Consider the following 23,426-nt stretch of genomic DNA (forward strand, 5'->3'; position numbering starts at 1 on the left):
GCAGATCGCCCAAAACCCCTCAAAAGTGTGGTGTGTGTCTTTCCTTTTTCCTTTTCTTCTTTTCCCCCTCCCCCCCCTCCATGTTATCTGCCACAACTTTTAAGAAAAAATTTTTGAGGGAAATTGGCTGCGGTCTTCTTCTCTCATCTTCTCTTCTGCTTCTCTCTCTCTCTCTCCACACACACACACAACAACACACACACACACACTTACACTTCTACTACTACACAGCAAAGTAGAAGAGCGATTAGACGCATATCGAGAGAGAGAAAGAGAAAGAGAGAGAGGAAGATGTGTGTGTAAGGAGCAGCAGTGGAATAGATGCGCCTGGAAAAATATTCCGAATAGGGGCTGGAGCCGAAGCAAAGAGGATGTGGTCCATCGTTTCCAACTAATTCCATTAAAATGGTATTAAAATGGGACCAGGACTATAGGGGACGCTCTTCTCCTTCTCCGTGTTGAAATTATTATGTGAACTGATTATTTATTTATAAAATCGCTGAACTTAAATTAATATTAAAAAAATAAACAAGGCTTGTTGAATACTATATATAGTTAGAAGTCCCGTTATCTAGTTAGCTTGATCGGATTATTTTTATCATAATATTTAAAATATACTCCTCTCTTAATGTAAAATATTAATCGTTTGTCTATGATCTCTTAATTTCTAAACAAATTATTTTAATATTATATACTTCAACCTCTTTAATTATTACTATCGTGCTATTCCCTAACCCTCTTCTTTTTTCTTCGCCGTGCACATTAATTATCTTTTCTTTTACTTCTGGGTGGTCTCTCACGCTTCTACACATCCTAATATACTTAACAATTATTAACTCCCAACTTAATTTAGTTTTTAAACCTAGATGCTAATCCTATCCTCTCTAATATAACATATAAATATTGACAGTACGTGCTTGTCATCGGATTGACGTCACGGTTGCATCGCCTTAGAAATGTCTTTAGTGATTGCATTAGGAATTCTTATAGGATTAAAAATAAAAAGGTGCTTATATTAATTATTTTGACGCGAGGGGAGGTGTATATATATTTATATATGTTTATAGTTTTTCACTATGTAACGAGCTATGGCTAATGAAGGGCGCTGTGTTGTCTTATTGTGCGTGTAAGGATGCGGGCGAGGGGTTCTTGTGGGTGTACACTCCACTGCTGCTGCGTACCAAGCACGCCTTTTTCTGATGCGTTGGTGGTGGCGCCACTCTTTGTTAGAACTACACTCTTTTTTTTCTTTTTTTTTTTTTTTTTTAATTGTCGAAAATAATTATCAGTGAATTAGAAGTTCAATTTCTTAAAAGAAATGTCATTAAATAATTATCATTGAATGAGTTATAGTTACATCGAGCATTCGATCTATGTTTCATCTTACGGAGCGAACTGCACGGTTAGCAGCGCGCAGGAGTTTTCTGCGCACGCCGTTAAGCGGCCAGCGATCTCAAATTTCTGTGCTCATCTTCTTGCTGGAATGGACTGACGGGCGGGCAACTCAATCCAGCATCCATGACCGAAGATGAGACTCAGCGTGAAATTTGTGAGGACGTCGCGCGCTCCCTTTTCTCACACTTTGTCTCCGATTCCAACTCCTAATTAAACTGAGAACAAATTAAAAACGGATATGTCAATTGTGCGCCAGCATAATCTTCTATGCAGGAATGCACACGCTCGCGTATGCGCAGTAACGTTTCGCCTCCTGTGATCTTTATTCGACGAGTGCTTCAATTATTTGCGCGGGCTAATATGCGAAGAAGCAGTGAAGCTTTTTTAGGATTTATTATGGCGCAGAAGAAGGGATGATTCTGGGATTAGAGCGTGCCAGAAGAATTACACAGTGTTTGGAATAGCCATTTGACATGCAAGGCAAATTTAGCCTGTTCGCAGGAAAAGTTGATTGGAAATTTGGAATGGAATGTTGGGCCCACTTACTTTCCCGATGTGGACCCGCGTGTCAGTCTCTTCATTGTGATATTGCGCAGTTACACAGCCATTTGTAGAGTACCTAGCTGCAAAAGAAAATAATAGTATTAATTTCTATCAAATACTGCAAACATAACAAATTATAATATATTTTACTACAATATTTAACTTTTTTATATTATTCTTAAACGTTCTGATTTTTTAAATATTCTACCGTTAAGACTGGTTAAAAAAAATCAGTTAACTATAAGTAAAATATTTAATCCTAGTTTAGTTAATGAGAGAAATTGATCTTTTTATCCTCTTTAATTAACATTTGAACTTTTGTACGAACATATTTATGATGGCAGAACTGTATTTCACTTATCAAATAGAATAATATTTTAACGGTAACAAACCATATGAACATATTTAAAAATATTAGGACTTTTGTAGAGACATGATATGAAAGTTAAATTTTATAAGAATGTATTTGCAATTCACTATATTTACAGGAATATGTATGAAATTAACCTAAAAATATATATATACATAATTTATTTCAACTACAAATTACTTTAGATTCGCTATCTAATTTTTTTAAAATCTATTTTATTATTTAATTTTTTAATTTATTTGATTTAAATTCAGTTAATTTTATTTTGATTTTAAAATTTTAATTGAGTGTTTATTTTTACTACTTTAATTAGTATACTTTGTACAATTCTTGTAATTATAAATTTATTAAAATAAATAATTATCTTAAATTTTAAAATCAAAGTATTAATAATTGAGTAAAATCAAGTAAATTTAGAAATTTGATAGTGAAATTAAAATTTTTAAAAATTAGATAATCATCAAAATGGTTCATAGTTTAGATAAGTTCCATAAGTTTTAAATTTTTCTAATTAATTCCAGCAGCCATTTGGTATTTTTGGGCCGTCTATAAGCGAAAAAAGATTTTGAGGAAAAAAATAAATATAGGTAACTTTCATTAATTTTCAAAAAAATTACAAAAATTATACCACAATTGACTCATTCCGTATAGTCATTACGATTTGCGCAGTGTAATAGTGTCTGCTAATTAATCCAAACAGACTATTTTACTTTCAAACTTTCTTACATTATATAATGCAATCTTAATATTTCAAATATAGTAACCCCTAAAGAAACTTTTCACGATTCCCAATGCAAGACCTGCATATTTGTGTCAGGTGATCATCTTAGTCAAATTAGCTTTTAACTTGTTGAGATTACCACTTTTACTTACATATGAGAGAGAGAGAGAGAGAGAGAGAGAGAGAGGTCCACAAGGCTACACAACACAACTTTTTGAGATCAAAATTGAGGGAGCTCTTCTTCTTTACCAAATATAAATTTACCTTTTTAAAATTTTAAAATATCATAAATACTCTTTTAAAAAATATCACTAATACCTCTTTAATTATCCAAAATTATTATTAATACTCTTCTAAAGATATAAAATTATCATCAATATTACTCCTCTAAATTCTATATCCGTTTATATATATAAAGACACTAATAATATTAACTTTATATATAGTTTAAATTAAAGGCACCAATAAATGCACATCTTTTTTATGCATATATATATATATATATAGAAGAATTTCATGAAAGTATTTTGACTATTATAGTTTATGAAAGTGATTGCACCAAAAATTCCGAGATTTCATAAGATTTTTTTATTTGAGAAATATCAGTTAATAGAAAATATGTTTATAAAAAAAAAATAATCTCAAACAGTGCACTCCAGTTTAGTTAGCCAGTGTAAATTGCATAAATGCATGCACCATAAAGAAGTGCCAAACATTATTTTGTACGAAAATATTGAGAACTCATCCACGTGACCAATTTGGCCTTTAATTGTAAGGATCATCTCAATGTACACGTGATACGTTCTCCTTTTCTGACAGAGGAAGCAGCAAGGCCAGGAAAAAGAAGGATCTTTTTGTAACCTTTGCTCTTTTACTTTAAATTATTATAAGAGCCCTTGTGTGGCTGTTTTTACTATCATGAATCAAAATTTATTTTATAATTGGTAAAAAAATAATCCCGTTAAATGATGTATTCGGGAAATAAAATTAAACTCCATTGAAACTTAAAAAATCTAGAATTGCTCATAATACCATATTATCTATCAAACCAATGAGACAGTAAATAACTCACAAATAATCTTAACATTTTAGTATGCGGCAGAAAAAATAAAGTGCCAACTAAGCTTTTCATATACTTATGTAGCTACTGTAGCTGACGAAAAATTTTGAACCATCCAACATTTTTTGATCATACGAATATCTATACATAAACAATAAATAATATACGAGGAGAACAACGTTTGTTTTTGTTTTTACTCTAGTTTTTCTTTTTAATTACTTTTTCTTTTGATTTTCCGTCTTTTTGGAGGTCTTAGCTATTTCACTTTATATAGCTAAATTTATTTACCTAATGAATAAAGTGGATAGCGTGCTATCTTTATATATATATATATAGAGAGAGAGAGAGAGAGAGAGAGAGAGTTAGGCTACTACCGGTAGCACGGAGGCCTCCGTGCTACCAAGTTGTTTTAAATGATGCGGCTTCCAAATCGACGATTGGCTCCGTTAGACTTGATCTACACTATTAAAAATATTTAAAAACTAAATTTCATAATTTTTCAACATTATTTGGCCAGTGATAAAATATTTCAAAATCGACAAATTTAATGGTCGATGTGATGCTTTTATGAATTTAATGGTATAAAACAATTCAAATCTGGCGAAATTTTTATAGAAATTTTTTTTCACTATTTAGAGTAAGATTAGGTTTTCTAATCTTAAATTCAAACCTTTTATCATCATTTTTTATGAGATTTATTTTCGGTCGTTCATTTTTAGACTATTCGTTTGATAGATAAATAATATCGAAAAATTATGAAATTCAATTTTCAAATGTTGGAAATAATAATCCAAACTTAATTAAAATATAGTTATAGATAAGTTTAAATCTTTTATTTGATTATAGTTAGGATTTGTAATTATCCAAAGTAAAAATTGGATTTATTATCTGTTATGATTTGATGGTTATATATAGTTAGGCATGGCTTAATTAGAAAATAAGTCATAATAGACATGGCTGAGGATGTCATATAGAATGTAATTAATTGCTTATTATTTTAGTTATCTTCTTCTTTCTCCAATATCCCATCTCCATATTATTTTGTTCTATTTTAGATCTTGGGTTATATAATCGGTATCAACACAAATACCGGTTCCAACAATTGGTATTAGAGAAAATGACACTTCCCAACAATTAGTATCAGAGCCGGAAAGTATCATACAACTTATAAACCAGATGACAGCATATTCGAAAAGAATATAGATCCAATATACCGAATAGCTACATCAAAGTTAAGCGACTCGTAGCAGATTGAAGGTGACGTTCAGGTGAAACCAAAGTGAAAGAATTGCTTTGAAGTTGGCCTCCTCACAACACACAACAGCAGGTGGTTGTGATGCTTGACGAAAAAAGAGCGAGGAGAGCCTGTGAAGAGATCCAAGAAGACTTGACGAGATAGCCAGGAGGACTAGGCAAGCAAGCCGAAGTACAGAAAATTCGGCGAGATCTCGATGAACTAGGGACGTCATCCAAATAGAAAGGTACAAATCTGAAACTTAATTTTCAGGTTATGAAGTTCTTGTTATAGATTTAGATTGGTTTATTCAACCTAATTTACCAAAGTTCGATGGAACTAACTTTAAAACGATAGAAAATTATCATTCGATGTTTTTTAGAATCCCAAGATTTGTGGGATGTAGTGGAGGTTGAATAGAAATTTTGAAAAAGAATATGGTAAAGAAGAATTTAAAAAAAGAGACAGAGAAGTTCTATCATATATTTTTCAAGCAGTGGATCTATTGTTAGTTGGAAAAATTTCAACGATAAAGACGGCACGAGAAGCGTGGAGAATGTTATCGAAAATTGAAGGAGAAGATTTGCAGGAAGAGAATGAAATTCAAAAAGAAGAAGAAATTCAATCAAACAACGAAAATACAAAAGTCTTAATTTGGAAAGAAAAATCTGATCAAAATCATGAAGAAAATCAAATTTGTAAAGGGTATCTTGATGATCAAAACCGTGCAACTCAAATCGATGAGAAAGTTCACAATGATAATATGATTTCTATTGATGAAGAAATTATGTAGCAAAGCAGGGAAAAAATTTATCATTATTTTGATGTGATCGAAGATGCAAATTGCAAATTAGACTTACGAAAGCAGGAAGCACATGAAAATTCACACGAGATCAATGTATCGAACAAACATCCGTGTCGATCAAACTTTTCTCGGCTACCACAAAATTACAAAATTCATATCAATCCAATTTTTTCAAAATTACATGTTTTTCAAGATATTTGCAAGTATCAGCAATTTGTAAAGATTGATGCATATGATAAAAATTACTGGTGGCCAAGATTTCGTGCATGGCAACATCATTGGACATGCGTCATGCTGCACAACTTGAACACGACGACAACAACAGCAACAGAAATTGCAAAACCAAAATGCGCGTTTCATGGAGTTCGCAACTTGAAGATGATGTTTGGATTAAGGGAAGATGTTGGAAATAATAATCCAAACTTAATTAAAATATAGTTATAGATATGTTTAAATCTTTTATTTGATTATGGTTAGGATTTGTAATTATCCAAAGTAAAAATTAGATTTATCATCTGTTATGATTTGATGGCTATATATAGTTAAGCATAGCTTAATTAGAAAATAAGCCATAATAGACATGGCCGAGGATGTCGTCCAGAATATAATTAATTGCTTATTATTTTAGTTATCTTCTTCTTTCTCCAATATCTCTTCTCCATATTATTTTGTTCTATTTTAGATCTTGGGTTATATAATCAACATCAGCACAAATACCGGTTCCAACAATTGGTATTAGAAAAAATCACGCTTCCCAACATCAAATAATTTTTATAGTGTAAATCAAATCTAATGGAACCGATCGTCAATTTGGAGACAGCAATATTAAAAATAACTTGATAGCACGAAAGCTTTCGTGCTAACGATGGTATACGAGCTTAACTCTCACTCTATATATATTTTCCGGCTCATGTCACGCCTCCACGTTACCAAGAATAAAGTAAACAAAGCTTGGTAGTTACCACGGTGACCGTTGGGACGGGCTTATCAGCGCGGACGAAACGTCGGTTAGCAGTGAAACGTCAACCCGGTCATCCGTCTCCCAAGGTGATTCCACAATTAGTTTAACATAACATAGGTAAATGGTAATGCTACAACAATTTTGTATACCTCGAAACATGTATTCGGATGATGTTACTATCCCTTACTAATTACTTTTTTTTTTTTTTTTTTCAAATTGTGCATATCCTGATGAATAGATTACGCTATATTTTCCGTAATCTTGTCAAAAATAAAGAAGTATATTGCTATTTACCTTTGCCTCAATTTTATTTTGTCTAATAATATTAGGTGACTCTCAATACGGAATCGAGGCCCTAATAATCAAATGAGATCTGCAATGGACCTTGAAGCCAGCGTATTCACGAATAAAAATGCTTAATCATTATATTGAATAAATGCAAAATAGTACCAGTTATATAACGTTTAATAAGATCATTAGTTATCATTATATGATACCGACTGGTTTTTATTTTATAGTAAGGTAGTGTGCATATAAGATTTTTTTTTGTCAGGATAATTTTTTCTGTTACAGTTATTTTAAATAAAGATAATAAATAGTTAATTAAAAAAATTTATGCTGTACGCAAAGATAATAATAAAAATTTTACCACTTTTAGATTTTTTTTTGTTATTTTAGATGTGACACGATAAAATTAATTAGTTTGTAAAATATTTTATGTGATGATTTTTTTTTTTTTTTTTCGTTTATGGAGAGAAGTGGGAGTTGAGGAAGTTGATGGAATGGGTGACGTTCCCAACCACCTATGACACATCAAAAAATTAAAAAAAAAAAAGAAAAGAAAAAAAAGAAAATACATTCACCCTGCTATGTTTGTGGTGTTATGTACACGTGGGACCCAGCTGCGAGTAACACTCACCGTTCATTACAGGAGAAGTATCCTGATTCCTATATGCAACAGTGACACATCATAATTGTGAAGCTCTAGTGACCGTTTAAATTATTAATGATTTGTTAAATTACTACGTCTGAGTTTGGTTTAATATCTTCACATGATGACTAATTATACATCCCCTACAATTGAAAAAGTTAAACAATATAACGTGATAATTAGTCAGTCAAACTAGCAATATACATACATAAGTGAAAGTTTACATTTTAATTAAATACAGATGACGGTGCAAAACGGAATTAGCAACTGCTTTATCAATTCAATTAAAAAAGTTAAGCTGAGTTTTAATTGAGTTATCTGATTAAAATAAAAAAACCAACAACTGTATTATAACTGACGTAAGTGATTCTTGTGAAGCTACGATAATCTCACTTACATTTGTAAGAGTTAAACAACAACAATCATTCAAAATAACTTAGCGCGATAGCAAAAGTAGGTGGAAATGTATATTTGCGAAAATCAGCATCATATCTTCTTCAGAAGAACAAAACATATACACACGCAATCGAGACGCCCATACTACATTGGATGCATGAGAAGAGTAAAGCTTTGAGTAGTGAGCATCACTATTCTGCTGCACGAATCTCAGCATGCTGAGCTACAACTGTTGAAACTTCGCATCTTGTGAAATGTCATCCGCAAACGATCAAATCCCGCTTTATACAAAGTAAATACGGCGTGCGTTGTGCTCTACAGGCATCTTAAAAAGAAAATTCTAGTATGTCAGTGCGTACTTCGCCTCAGCGGTGTTTACTGAGTCAACAGGGGACTCCGCAATCAAGGGTCCAAAGCTAAAAGGAGTGTCAATGGGCCACAGTATACTGGGCTGTGAACCTGGCTTAGCCCATTAAAACAATACACATGTGGGTCCATTACTGGCCCAAACTAAGTAATGGGTTACTTCTCGGGCCGAGCCACGTCAAATTCAGGGCCCAATATTACTCACTACATTTCATACATGAAGAACACATGCATTGACTGATAGAGATGTAAATTCAACAGAGATGTTTAAAAGAGGCATCTGAGGTTCATGTTGAATTATCTTTACATTGTTGACATGTCCCTTTTGTAAACTGATCAAATCAAACACATGTATGCGAATGTACATGCCCGAATGACCGATGCTACGAGGACAAAATTGGGGATGACTTGTTTACAGTCGATCGCTATTTGAAGCTTCTCGATGTTTTTTCAATGAATAATTCGGAGAAAAAAAAAGTTCTATACATAAACAATATGTATGATACACATCCCTGGCATACTCTACCCTTAAGCTGATAAGGCTATCTCACAATTTAATTTGCTCCTTTAGTTTGGCCTCCTTTTGCTTTACCTACAAAACGAACAAGTTCATTTAGAATATATAGAACACGAAGATCAAGATAGTAAGTATGCGTAAAGACAACTTCGCAAATGAGAAAAGTTGCAAACATCATCGCCGATTAATGTAACAATCAATATTATATCTTGAAAAATTTGACTAACTAAACAGAAGAATTGTAGTAGCACGAAAGTTTGTATTTAAAAGAGAAATAAATACACAGTCGATCGCGACAGAGAAATCTAGTTAAAATCAGTAATAAGAGTAAGGGGTGAACATCAAGTAGTTGAATTTCTCTAACAACGCGTATTAATATATCTTATCCCAATTGATTAAATTAGTAATTGTAGTCAGCTTGATGAGCAAATATATTGCTATTTTAACATTGTAGTTCATGTAGGTATCAAAAGAGGGCAAAGTATAAAACTTAATTGATTCACATGTAGACCAAATTTGGTGTTCTTGATGTAGTTTCCCAACTCTGTAGACCCTAGACCCAACAGCTATTTTGATAGAAGCAAGCAGGAAAAGAAAGAATTTAGATGTGTTATGATTTGATTTGCCCAAACATTATATAATGGCCCATGAACATCTATAATAATAATAAAATAACAACTATAATAATAACTCCATGGAATAAATGCACTTGCCCTAGTATTGTAGGAAGCACATTTAATCATTGCATTTCAATAACTAAGCTAAAAGCTTTGGTTACAGAGTATATATTCACTGGTAGATAAATTTATTTCACAAATCAATTCGTACATCTTAATAACTTGACAACTGGGCTTGTGTGTAATAATTTGACAACCGGGCATGGAAGAGCATCAGGCTTAAAAAGGAGGAGACTAATTATTTTATTTGGCTATTTTAGGGAAAAGAAATTTATTAATTGGACACCAAAAAAATAGAGTAAGGCTACTATGCTATCGGAAGCACGGAGCCGTCCGTGCTTCCAGCTCGTTTTCGATGTTGCGACTTTCGAATCGTCGATCGGCTCCGTTAAACTTGATCTAGAGTATTTGAAGTATCTAGAAAATAAATTATGCGATTTTTCGATATTATTTACCTAGTGAACCAAGAGGCTCAAAATCAACGGCTGAAAATAAAAATCTTACAAAACGTGATAATATGACATTAAAATTTTAGATCAAAGGTATTGATCTTGTTTTATATAGTATAAAGAATTTTCTATCAAAATTTCAGACGATTTGGATATTTCTACACCGTTAAACTTGCAAACGGCTCACTACGGCCATTAAAATTATTGATTTTGAGCCCCTTCGATCCCTAGGCAAATGATATCGAAAAATCATAAAATTTATTTTCTAGGTACTTCAAATACTCTAGATCAAGTTTAACGGAGTCGATCGACGGTTCAAAATTCGCAACATCGAAAACGAGCTGGAAGCACGGAAGGCTCCGTGCTTTCGATAGCATAGTAGCCTTACTCAAAAAAAAATTACACTTAACAAAAAAAAGGACACCAAAAGGTAAAGTAGTGTTCGTTATAATCGATCAAATCATCTTAGAAGTTCCGTAGAAAACAAGAAGCATAAAATAAAAATAAAAAAAGGGGTCATCTAGCTGCAAGTTCATGGGAAACTGCCAAATTATTTAGAGGTAGATTTTGTGTTTATGATTCATATGTTTAACTAAATTTATTTTACAAAAAAATAAATAAAGTGAATAGCATGCTATATTTTTTTAGAAAAAAATTGTGTTTGAGCCATAACCTAGTTACTGTAAATAATTATTTTTTAAAAAATGATTTCTTAACATTTTTTTATCCCTCCTCTTAACAAGTCTAAATATGCTTTTAATCTAATTACAAAGCTGCTGCTCTGGTGATCAAGCAGGCATGTGCACACAAGATGTTCGACAAAAAATCAAGAGTGGGTAGAGGTAGGGAATCAGACTCACCGCTTCGATGTCGATTCTATACACGAGCAACTTGCGCCGCTCCCTACAGCTAGTTCGATACGCCACCGCGACGTGAGCCACCGCGAGCGCCAAAGAGCTCAGAAACAACGCTTCGACGGCCAACGCTCCGTCCTTACCCTCAGTCGTAACACGCTTAGCCCCTCCGACGGAGCTCACCCCGAATGCGCAAACAGCCTTGATCGAAACATATCCGATCGACGCGGCACTACATATTGCCGTGATCGCTAAATACGCACCTCGGCCACCACATAAAGCATAGGCACCTGCAATTAGTCAGCATAGTTAAGTTTCAAAAGAAAAGCCCCTGTTGTAAACATGACAAATTTTCCTATCCGAGTAACAATGAAACGCTAATGCATGGAAACATACGCCGTACAGCAAAAGTAGGAGTAACCGGAAACTGAATCATTTATTTATTAATCTTGCGAAAATATTCTTACAGAGAACGAGAAGAGCTCTGGCGGCCGACACGGCGGGCAAGTCGACCAGCGAAGACCGGAAGTCGAAACTCGCGAAGAGCTGATCATACAGAGAGGGCGGCGGAGAAGCAGCAGCGTAGACGGGACCGCTCCGGAGAGCGGCGGAGAGAAGCGCCGGGGGGAGAAGCAGGTCGAGCCCGACGACGAGAAGCGGCGGCGCGCACACGAGGAGGAGAGAAGCCAGCATGGTGAAAACGAAAAAGATGGTCTTCAGCAATCGCCACGGCCGCGTCCAAAACGGCTCCTTGTGGGAGCCCAAAAGCAGCTTCTTCTCCATGGGTTTCTGCGGGCGTGGTGCGCGCGCAAGAGCTCTTCTCCTTCTAAATGGATCGATGAGTGTACGTGTACAAGAGAAATAGGGAGAGGGACAAACAAGCAGAGGAGGGGGAGCCGCGTGAGTTGCGAGGGAAAAAGAGAAGCAACGTTTGACTCTGAAACCGCCCCCCACTTTAAATTCCGTGTCGTCGCACGGCAGCTTCGTCTTTCAGAAGCCCCCGAAGCTTCTGCTGCATTTTTTTTTTTTAAATTCTTTTTTTTTTTTTTGATTTTTGTTTGTTTTGAGGTCTTTATTTAGCGAGCTAAGGAAGGGAACAAAGGTGTTGGGTGTAGAACATGGAATACGCGGAGAATCCAATTGAAAAGCAGGGAATGGTACCTTATATATATGCCCACGTGGATACCACATGGTTTGATATTCGCTTACACTGGGTACGTAGATGCCCATCACCTGCGCCCGTTAACTCGAGTTCAATTTCTGCTTTCAAGCATGCGTGCGTAGTTGTGTAGCCGTTGTTATACTTAACAAATATATTACGCATCAGTTTAAAATCATACATAAATTTGCTAATATATTAATAATTTATATATCGGTTAATTTTATATTATAACTTGTTGCATCAAGTATTTTGAGATGGTAGATTATCCTAATTTCACACGCTCTCTCTATATAAACACAAAAACCCCAGGTCAAAAAGATCACACGATGGGGTTGTATCAACTGCTGTAAACTCTTTTCAACGGTAAACGGCAATAGATTACTTTTTTAATTAAATTTTATAGATCCCCAGAACGGAGGGAATTCTCCTGACTAGTCATATGCTTTGAGTCTTCTGCGGTTCAAAGCAGTCCATGTGGACGATGGGGGGCCTCCAAATCGGACTTACCTTTATGTTCAATTGGACGAGAAATTATTGTGCGGCTGCTGCAGTTGAATCGCAGTTGAATCGCATCATCCGTTGGATTAAAATTCAGCGTTCATACTGATAGTTTCTAGCGCAAAAGATAACAAAAATCTAAAAAATACAAAGCATGTCGTTTAAAAAAAGAAATCAACGTATCGTCTTTCGTAATGGTTTTCTTGTATTTTTTTTTTCATGTCTTTTTTATGTGCCAAATACTTGTTTCAATCATTGGAGAAAGAACTCGTTTTGCAGCGTGAATGAATTTTCATGAGGTTAATATTTTTCTGTGTTGGGATCTCAAGGAAAATTTTCGGAAAAATCCCGTATTTTGATTGTCGATTGCAAACATTGATCTTGCAGCTGTGCTATTTTAGCATTAGAAAAAAAAGGGTTGATGTGGCAATCGAATTTGAAACATTGATCTGGGACTATTATTCATTCCTCATGCAATATGTAATTAAGAAGGAAAATTGATTAGAAATTGACAACCCGTTATTCTAGATAACACCCCACCCAACCTACATATCTCGAATTATAGTTTTAAGAAGGATAGATTTTTATTTCTATTCACTATCTAAGTAATCTCTATTATAGAAAAAAAAAATTAAGCCGTGCTAACACGTAACACATAACACAATTTTCCTGAACAAGGGCGAAATTGTGACATGTAACATGGCTACAAATCCGGTATGTGAGAGAGGAGGTGAAGTAGGCATAAATAATATTTTAGCCATAAACTTCGATGCCAAGGGAATAAGCTAGATGAGAACAAATATGTATGACCATCTTATAATATACAAGTCATCTTTGACTATAATAAACTTTATAGTATTATTCATTGAGCCTTATTCTCGAAGAAAACTCTTATCCTTTTGAAAATTCTTAATTACGAGAATCTTAGCATATGAAACTCTTCATTATGTGGGATTACAGTATCATCCCATTTGGAGCTCCGGATAATGCTATTCTCATATAGTGTGTGTAGATCGACATGTGGCGGAGAAGTAATCAAACATATCACAGGGAATTTATGCAAGGTCTTCGTGTTCAAGTTTAGTTTGCCACAGTTGCCACATGGATTTTATGTATCTTATGTGGCTTAAGAACCTCTAGAGAGGTAGGTAGGTAGTTAGTAATGCTAAATTAAGGGGTAGAAAATCAATCTTATTCTACATGCCACCCAAGCACATGTCATTAAGAGAGCCTCTGATCATGACTAAGCAGAAATTGAGTATCTGACAAGCTAAAATTTACAGCTCAGAGGCTTTGGTAGGTACACAGACTAAATCCGAGACATTTCCTATCAGACCCGTGGTTACAAGCTTAATACCATCATTTATTTTGGAATTTTCACTGATTAGACCTATTAATTATGTATCACTCAGTTGATAACAAACGCTGGGGTCGTCTTAATTGTTTGTATTATTTTCAACTGAAATTCTCAACCATATCCAGTCATAGACAATACATAACAGTAGAACGTAACTTGTATATTACACTTACACCCTAGTTAAATATAGGACGAGAAAGAACCCATCGATTTTTAATGCGTCACATGCTTCTTTGACGATCACAATGATATCATGCGTGACACAAAATGAGAAATTTTGGCTCGTGCAATCGCCATTTGGAAAAAATTCGAAAGTAGAAACGACCCCGCTGTTGATGCATCAGATCAGAGAATTTATGAGCTCCATGTATGATGTATCACCATTGATAATTTTACAACATCGTTGTAAAACTTATTTATAAGACGAGCATTACTCCTCAACCAGAAGCCCAATGTTGTAGAAATTTGATTATGTCCATTTCACCCAACGTTTCTCTTTTCAACTACCCCCCCCCCCAAATGAAATTCAGTTTCCATCCAGATTCTGTGTTCCCAACTTATGTTTGACCTGCAGAAACTTGTACAAAAACAACAACAACAACAACCCAGGAAAACAATACAAAGTCCCATCAGAGAATGAAACAATACGCCACCCATGTTCATATTGGGGTATTCAAACACATATTCAAGAAGAATTTTGAGTCAACATAGCAAATTTATCCCTCTACACTTATATTAACATATACGCCCCTTTAGGCATCAATTGACAGTTATTTACCTCATAACTGTTGTATCTTTGGTACTATTTCCCACCAAAATAAAATTTATCATCTAAATAGATAATAGCCACTCTGAAACCTTAATTAAAACCAATTATAGCTCTTCATGTTAAGAATTTATAAAATTTCGAGTACAGGGGGATAAATATGGTTCTTGAGGAAGCACTTAACGGCGTTTGGGGATTTACCAAATGATCAATAGTAAAGGAGCTTTTGGGAAAAGCTTGTTGGTTCAGTTCCTATTGCCAACTGCATAAGCTATCTTTATTGGCCTGCCATGCAGCGCAACCTGGTCTTTCTTCATAGCTCTCTCCAGTGACTCATCATCCTCGAAATCTACATGACAGAAGCCCCTGAAATTACCCGTCTTCTTATCAAAGGCAAATCTTATAGAAGCAATCTTAGATTCTTCAAAGAAGCCCCTTATATCGTCTTCTGTCACATCCCATGAGAGATTCCCGACATATGCCGAGCAGCAGCCGTCGACCTTCTCGGGTTCGCTAATGAACTCTCTCCTCCTTTTCCTCGTGGAATCGAGTCTGCAACGCTCGACCCTTATGAATCTGTTACCCCTGAAGCCCAATGAACATAGGTCAGCATAGAAAGTTTCGACAAGTTAGGTGGAAACAGGAAAAAATCTGCAGAAAAATCCTCACATTTTGAATCCATCAAGCTTAAGAGAACTCGTTGCATCATCCTCAGTCTGGCATGAGAAGACAAAGTCAATCGTTGAAGAGTGTTCGGAGTAGATAATGACAATGGAAGAAAATGCAGGAAGTTTTGGACCCACAGTCGGGAATTGCTTGGTACAACCTCTACATTCTTCTATTCAAGGTAAAATATGCAAAGCATATGACCAGCGGAAAAAAATTGCAGGTTTATTTGGAGACCAGCGCAGTAAGCGCCCGATTTTGGCTCTACAAAAGTAACAATAAGCTTCTTCCTTCTGAGATGTAATTTGTCCCCTATAAAACAACTAAGCAGGAATCCCATGAACATACGTCCAGGAACCATTTTAGTTGTGTCATCTAAAAGTTAAGTCCACTATTACACTAATGACGAACTAATTATGATACTAGAGTACTAGACATCAGTTTTTTTTAGGACGTGTTTGGTCTCGGACATATTTTGCAATGATATCCTTTATACTTGGCTTATATCCTAGGGTACCAGAGAACCAAGTGTTTATGTTTCGTTTCAAGAGAATAGGAACAACAAATTTTCAAGTTAACTTTCAAAGCATAGTAAAAGAGGTAACCGGAGCAAAGAAATATAGGTAGCACAAGTTCAACTGCTAGGTAAAATAGTTAATCGGCCGAAATTAGGCGATGATTTGAATTACCCCTTCCCTTTCGGAGCCCCATTTCAGGTGAGCTAAGCAATTAGAGCAACAGTGGTAATCAGCACCTTCATGTAATTTCTTTTTCTCTAAACGGTAGTTTCTAGGGTTTTCGAACTCATAATAGAGAAAGAGACGAGGAGAGGGATTAGACCTGGAATGTGAGGAAGGCGAGGCCGCTGAAGTTTCCCGAGTCGGGGAAGCGGGAGAGGTGGAGATGGCGAACGGCGCCGACGCCGTCGAAGAGCTCTCGAATCTGCTGCTCGGTGGCGGAGTAGGGCATTCCGCTCACCACCACCTTATTGCGCTCGTACGTATCCTCATCACCACCACCACCACCACTACCACCACCACCCACACCTGCTTCTTCTTCTTCTTCTTCTTCTTCTTCTTCTTCTTGTTGCTGCGGCTCATCCCAGGAGTCGAGAACCGGTTGGCCCCATTTATCCTTTTTCGCCTTCTTCTTCTTCTTCTTCTTCTCCTCCTCCTTGCTCGGTTCCTTCAACAACATCTTCTTCTTCTTCTTCCTGGATTGGAGTTTGCTCGCGTCTTCTTCAGTGGCCATCTCGGCGGGGGTTCCGCCGCACGGTGGAGACGTAGAGAGAGTTAGGGCAACTCGACCGGGGCGCAAGAGCGATGCGGTCGGGTTAAGCCCTGATTAAGATGGGCCTCTTAGCCCATTAGGCCCGCCTGTGTTTACACACTTTGGTTAATTGTGCCGATTATGGGCCTGCGGGCCCGAACTGAATATTCAGCCAACAACTGTGTTCGTCAATATATATAAATATTTACTCTGCTTTTCGTCAAATCTTATAATTTTCATTTAACTATAAAAAAAAAATTACTGCAGGAGCATTTTCTCCGGGTAGAAAACGGTTGGACAAAAGGCGCATGAGCGGCGGGAAAACGGTGGCCCCGTGCGCGTGCGTATGGAATGCATCGTCGCCCACCGCAAAACAACAACCCCAGGTTTGGGGGGTTTTGGGAGAGGTGGCCTGGCGGGCGGGCTAAAACAAGAAGCCTCCAGATTTCCGCCCGTGTCGGGGGGCGAGAAAGGCTGCCTTTCGACGACAGCGATGCTCCCCCTCTCCCCCTCTCCCCCTCTCCCCTATTCTTAGACGATTACTGTAATGTATACATATATAGCCGGCAATTAAAAAATTGGAGAGAAGGATAGATAGAAAGAGGGGGGGGGGTGGAATGCGGTAATCTTTCTTCCTCTTTCTCTATTTGGATTCCCCTCTTTCTGCATCGCTCAAGATGGCTGAAGCCACCGCAGGTAATGTGGGAGGGGTTTTTTTTTTTTTTTTTTTTTTTTTTTTTTTTTTTGTTTCGTCTGGTAACTTAAGCTTTTAAATTAGTTCGAGCCCTCTAATATGATATTGGAGTTTGGTTCACAGAACTTCACACTTTCATTGCGATCTAATTTCTTTTGATACGTTCCTGCTTTAAAGGGTGTGTTTGTTTGGGTGGAAATGGAGAGGAGGGAAGTCGTTTACGCCGTAAGCTATCACTTTCGTTATTTGATTCGCCGTAAAATAGTTACGGCCGAAACTTGAGTTAACCCGAAATGACGTAATTGACTTCGGCCTATCGTGGGCCAAAGTCAATTATGGTGAAAGAAAAAAAAATAAAATAAAATAATACACTAGATAAAGATAATTATATTTAATTATAGTATTAATTATTTTTTTATTCGGTTGATAACTTGACATATCTAAACTATGATAAAAATTGATTAATCAAGTATTAATTTTTTTTTACTTCATAGTTTTATTGTTGTATTATTATAATTTACGTATAAAAAAAATAATTTAGTTGTTTTAAATTAAATTTTAATTATATTAAATATAATTATATTATTTTATTTATTAAATTATTTATTATTTATATATAAATTATAATTTTACATCATATATTTCTTACCAAACAAACAGTAGAACTAATGAAACTCTACTTTCATAACTACGAAACAAACAGCGGAAAAGAAATAGTTTTCACCGAACTCCACCTCAACCCAAAGTCAAGTTTCCGTGAAACAAACATACCGTAGGCTGTTTGTTAATTTTTATTCAACTCAATTTCCATGACCGGTCTTTTAGTCACCATATTAGGTTCATGCCACATTATAGTAGGGTGCGTGTTACAAATTAATTTTTTTTTCTTATTTAATTTAAGTTCAGTTCACATTCTAGGCCTATCAAAAATTTTAAAGCCTGAGTATGAGGAAAAAAAAATTGAATATGAAATATTAAAACACCGTTGTCTAACAACTTAATATCTTACATACAAATAGTTGTTTCCTAAATAGTGACCACGTACATCTTACAAAGTTAACACTCTGCTTTCAAATTCTGATTCTATCAATGAAAATGATGCCGTCCTCTCCTAGTGTTGCATAACAAGGCCCTGCTGCGGCTGTATTGGAATGATTGATTTAAGAATTATTAGACGAATTGATTTCTCAAGTTGTTTGAATCTATTGAGCTGATAACAAGGGTTTTCTGGTTAAGTTTTACTTTGTTAGAATCATTATTGTAGTTTGAGCTCTGCATCCTAAGAAGCTGGTTGGTTCATGGGAAAAGTATTAGAAAAAAAATTTTGAAAAAAAAAAAAGTTTTTCATGAAAAATATCTTTTTTAGTTTTTTGCCTGTTTGGTTGCGAAAAAAAAAACTAGCTCTTCTGGAAAACTTTTTTCGGAGAAATATGTTCAAGCTTTAATCTGCTTTCGTATTATATAGGTCCCTTGAATTCTCATAGTAACGATGCAGCAACAGAGGTTTCTGAAGAGAAAATATCACTTGTTGTGTGTTTTGGTGAGATATTGATCGACTTCGTCCCCACCGTAGCTGGAGTTTCTCTTGCAGAAGCACCTGCATTCAAGAAAGCTCCAGGAGGTGCTCCTGCGAATGTTGCCGTTGGTATATCTAGACTTGGCGGTTCATCAGCTTTCATTGGCAAGGTTACTAAATAAGCTTTTCATTATTTTTTTTAAGAAATCAAGTTCATATACTTGCAGTTTTCATATGTATGTCTGTAGCGCATGAATTCATAACTTTGATCCTGCTGAAGTTAAGTATTTCTTTTGTTGCTGGGCAGCATTTAGAAACCTCTATTGTCTATATGCTCTTCTATATTTTTCTTAAGGATTAGCAGCTCTAACATGCCCAAGTAAAGAAATGAGATTTTTGTGGTTTCAACATTAATATAATAACAACTAGAGCATAGTTAACTAGACATTCATAAATATGCTGCTGAAATATTGTGATTGTATCAAAATATAGCTGTTCCATTTGTATTATTCTAATTTTCAGCTAGTAGATGATTCAGAGACTACAATAACTGTTCCAATTTTCTGTCAGTTATGCGAACACAGAAATGCTACTTTAATGAAATTCATATAAAAGACTGACGAATGAAATATCTCCACTTTATGCATGCTTGAAGTTGTATACAACAAAGGCTTTACCCTTATTTGACAGCTATAATGTAAAGATTAAATTGCATAATTGTGCGTAAGTCCTTATTGGTTTTCTAGTATCAGGTAGAACAAAATTTTACTGAAAACTTTGCAGGTAGGAAAGGACGAATTCGGCTATATGCTGGCTGACATCCTTAAAAAAAACAAAGTCAACAATTCTGGCATCCGGTTTGATCCTGGTGCACGCACTGCACTGGCGTTTGTCACCCTACGAGCTGATGGAGAGAGAGAATTTATGTTTTACCGCAACCCAAGCGCTGACATGCTACTTAAGGAATCAGAACTTGATATTGACCTCATCAAAAAGGTAAACAAAAATAGAGAAAAATTCTGTGGGCTAGGCCACATTGTAACATGATTCCTGATATTTCTGTTTTTGTTGCAGGCATCTATATTTCATTATGGCTCAATCAGCTTAATCGAGGAACCTTGCAGATCAACACATCTGGCGGCGCTAAAAATAGCCAAAGAATCAGGATGCATTCTATCTTATGATCCTAACCTCAGATTGCCGTTGTGGCCATCTAGCGAGGCGGCAAGGCAGGGCATCATGAGTATATGGGATCAGGCAGATGTTATTAAGGTACAATTTTCCTTCTAATCTTTCTCTGCAAGTGGCATTTACATTAACATTATTGTTGTTCAGTTCAAACTCAAGTTTGGTGAAAGTAAAAAAAAAAAAAGAAAGAAAGAAAGATCTTGGAAACAACTAGCATAATGCTGGGAGATTCACTGTCTAGTCTTATGCTAGATTTTGGGTCTTTCTATGAAAGATAACTTCGGACCATTTCAAAGAAACTTTGGTTTCGTAAATTTAAGCACATAAACTACCTTCCAGATCTTCTCTATGTCTTCATAATAGATGACTAGACTCTTAACAAATTTGATTTACGGCCAAATTCACAAATTCGTTAATTAAACTCCCCCTTAACTTCCGACATCTTCATATTGAATACAGTGCAATTGTATCATTGTAACATGGTCGCTGTTGGTATGTTAGGTAAGTGAGGATGAGATTTCATTTTTGACTGAAGGTGATGATCCCTATGATGACAATGTTATACAGAAGAAGCTTTTCCACGCCAACCTTAAGCTTCTTCTAGTTACAGAAGGGCAAGATGGGTGCAGATATTACACTAAGGTAATCCGTCTTCTCCACTTAGACCTCTTTTTCTTTAATCGTAAAGAACGAGCTTGCAGATTCCAAAGTAATTTCCTCGTGCTCTAACAAGAATAATTTACTGGAATTCTTTTCTCCGTTTTCAGGTAAAATGTGTAATTCCCTGTTTATTCGCATTTTGTTTAACACATTCGATCTATTTGCAGAAATTCAGTGGCCGAGTTAAAGGAATTAAAGTCAAAGCAGTTGACACTACTGGTGCTGGTGATGCATTTGTCAGTGGGATCCTCAGCAATTTAGCTTCTGATCTCGAACTTTATAAGGTGAGATATCTCTGCGCCCGGCTTAATGGTTGGGCTTGTTTACTTCTCGAGCTCTCTGATAATTTGTAATGCTTGTAATAACAAAATTTTTAGTAGGCTCAGCTGTAATTGCAAGTGCTAGCTATCAGAAAAGAGTTGGTTTTATAACAGAAGGAAACTACTAATCACGACCGAAAAGTTGAGCCCCTTGGAAGATCACATTAATGATTCATGTCTAGACAACCTGCATAATAAAATAAGAGGGAGAGTTGACTCCAAATTCATTTCTAAACTGTTGTTCATATGTTTATAGAAGCTACTAGAACATTGAAGATTCTGAGTCCTGCAGCTCGAGTCTCACTTCGATCTTGTGTGTGCAGGATGAGAAGAAGCTAAAGGAGGCTCTATTATTTGCGAATGCCTGCGGTGCTATTACAGTCACCGAGCGCGGAGCGATCCCTGCTCTCCCGACCAAAGATGCAGTCCTTGATCTCCTGCCTAAAGCTTCTGAACAGCCCCAATGCTTCTGCGCTATCAGCTAAGCTAATCGACGACATTCTCATCAGGAGGCGAAATTCGCTAGTCCTTTCTATTGTATCTGTCGCTCGTTCACTTGTTTCATATTAAGGCAGACAACAGAAAGTAGCCAGCAGAGCTTCGATAAATGCAAAGATGGAGTTATATGGCTTTAGTTGGGTGCGGTGCTTTGAAGTACGGATCACATCTTTTGCGATCAATGAATGTTCCAAGTGTTTGTGTATCTCATTTGTTGTAACCCTTTGTTTATCCGCGTCTGATTTATACCATTATAAATTGAACTCACTTATTGTTGGTATTAGTTAACATATTTAACGATGACGATTTGTAGTTATCCGAGTATAGCAACTATTTATGGAGGATAAATTTTCTAAATTCCGACAACTTTACTCTTTTCTTATTTTTTTCCGTTCTTTCACTTTCCTATCATGTGTAGGCACAAACAGAGTGCGGCCTTCACATGGCAACAGGAGAGAGATAAAATGGCTTTAAAAAGAGTCGACTTTAAGCGAATTCTCGCGCGCACACGCTCAAATAGCAAAGATGCACAAGCACGGAAAAGGGTAACTCACATGTAAAGTTTACATGAAAATGGTGAAAAAATATTTGAGCTATAGCAACAGGGCACTAAATAAGCCAAGTAAAAGGCGAGTACTGCTCAGTTTATAGCAAACATACTCTAGTGCAAAATGGAATTTCGTTGGAATCACAGCTTGTTCCCCCCCTTAAACTTTTAGAATTCTGTGTGTTTCCATTACAAATTTTTATTTTAGGTGCATTTATCTTGAGATGCTCATGTCATTGCAGAGCTTGCCCCATTTGATTTTGTAATGATTTGGAACTACAGCTTTCGCATGTTACATCCAAAACTTAATAAATTTTGCAGAGATATTAGAACCCAGGACCTCGCAAAACGGCAGGAATTTATGATCGGCTCTCATACCACGCTAATGGGAAGATCCATCACAATAGAAACAGCTCAGAGATATACATCTAACATGCTCTTCTGTGGAATTTAAAAGGGTTTCCGTAGCAAATGTCATTACGGTGTTGTGACTTGTGAGTATGTGACACGTGATGAAAATTTGCATCGCACAACGTTGAAAATGTCCCAATTGGAGTGGGTCTGATAGGAGGAAAGGAAGGGAATTCTCTTGCATGACAATTCTCTTTTAAGAGGTGAAGAATCTCTAGATTTTCACCATATAAGATGAGTCAAAGTGTACCAGATGTTATGCGTCCATTCCACATTACTCAGGAAAGACAATGGAGTACGTTTTCACTTTGGAAAAGTGTTAGGGTTAAACTATGAATGAATATTTATTATTAAGCGATGCAACGCACGAAAAACCACCCCAAATCCGCGGACCCAAATGGGTGGTGAACCTATTACGGTCTCTTGACTTTGGTGTAAATAGCACTATTTGGAATTTGTGTAGTCACACACTTCATTCACACTTCCTACGTGTAACTCCACTTGCGCCATAAATATAGGGAACGTATGTCACGTTGAAACGCTTTTATTATTTTGTTCCACAATGGATGTGGATTCACCATTATTTTTCAATCAT

At 35.9% G+C, this 23,426-nt stretch overlaps 3 protein-coding genes across 3 annotated transcripts; 1 reads left to right on the forward strand and 2 right to left on the reverse strand.

Moving 5' to 3' along the window:
• LOC109707235 lies at window positions 9,049-12,293 on the reverse strand. Its single transcript, XM_020228374.1, has 3 exons — window positions 11,747-12,293; window positions 11,286-11,569; window positions 9,049-9,374 (listed from the first exon to the last, which is right to left on the reverse strand). The coding sequence occupies exons 1-3, from the start codon at window positions 12,060-12,062 to the stop codon at window positions 9,330-9,332; spliced, it is 645 nt and encodes a 214-aa protein (XP_020083963.1). The 5' UTR covers window positions 12,063-12,293; the 3' UTR covers window positions 9,049-9,329.
• On the reverse strand, window positions 14,931-17,054 carry LOC109708223 (nucleolin 2-like). Its single transcript, XM_020229869.1, has 3 exons — window positions 16,569-17,054; window positions 15,732-15,778; window positions 14,931-15,647 (listed from the first exon to the last, which is right to left on the reverse strand). The coding sequence occupies exons 1-3, from the start codon at window positions 16,977-16,979 to the stop codon at window positions 15,308-15,310; spliced, it is 798 nt and encodes a 265-aa protein (XP_020085458.1). The 5' UTR covers window positions 16,980-17,054; the 3' UTR covers window positions 14,931-15,307.
• LOC109707062 (probable fructokinase-7) lies at window positions 17,402-22,230 on the forward strand. The gene is made up of 7 exons (XM_020228128.1): window positions 17,402-17,693; window positions 19,157-19,377; window positions 19,991-20,203; window positions 20,282-20,479; window positions 20,897-21,037; window positions 21,223-21,339; window positions 21,699-22,230. The coding sequence occupies exons 1-7, from the start codon at window positions 17,675-17,677 to the stop codon at window positions 21,858-21,860; spliced, it is 1,071 nt and encodes a 356-aa protein (XP_020083717.1). The 5' UTR covers window positions 17,402-17,674; the 3' UTR covers window positions 21,861-22,230.

Source organism: Ananas comosus, linkage group 3, assembly GCF_001540865.1.
Source record: "Ananas comosus cultivar F153 linkage group 3, ASM154086v1, whole genome shotgun sequence".
NCBI lineage: Eukaryota > Viridiplantae > Streptophyta > Magnoliopsida > Poales > Bromeliaceae > Ananas > Ananas comosus.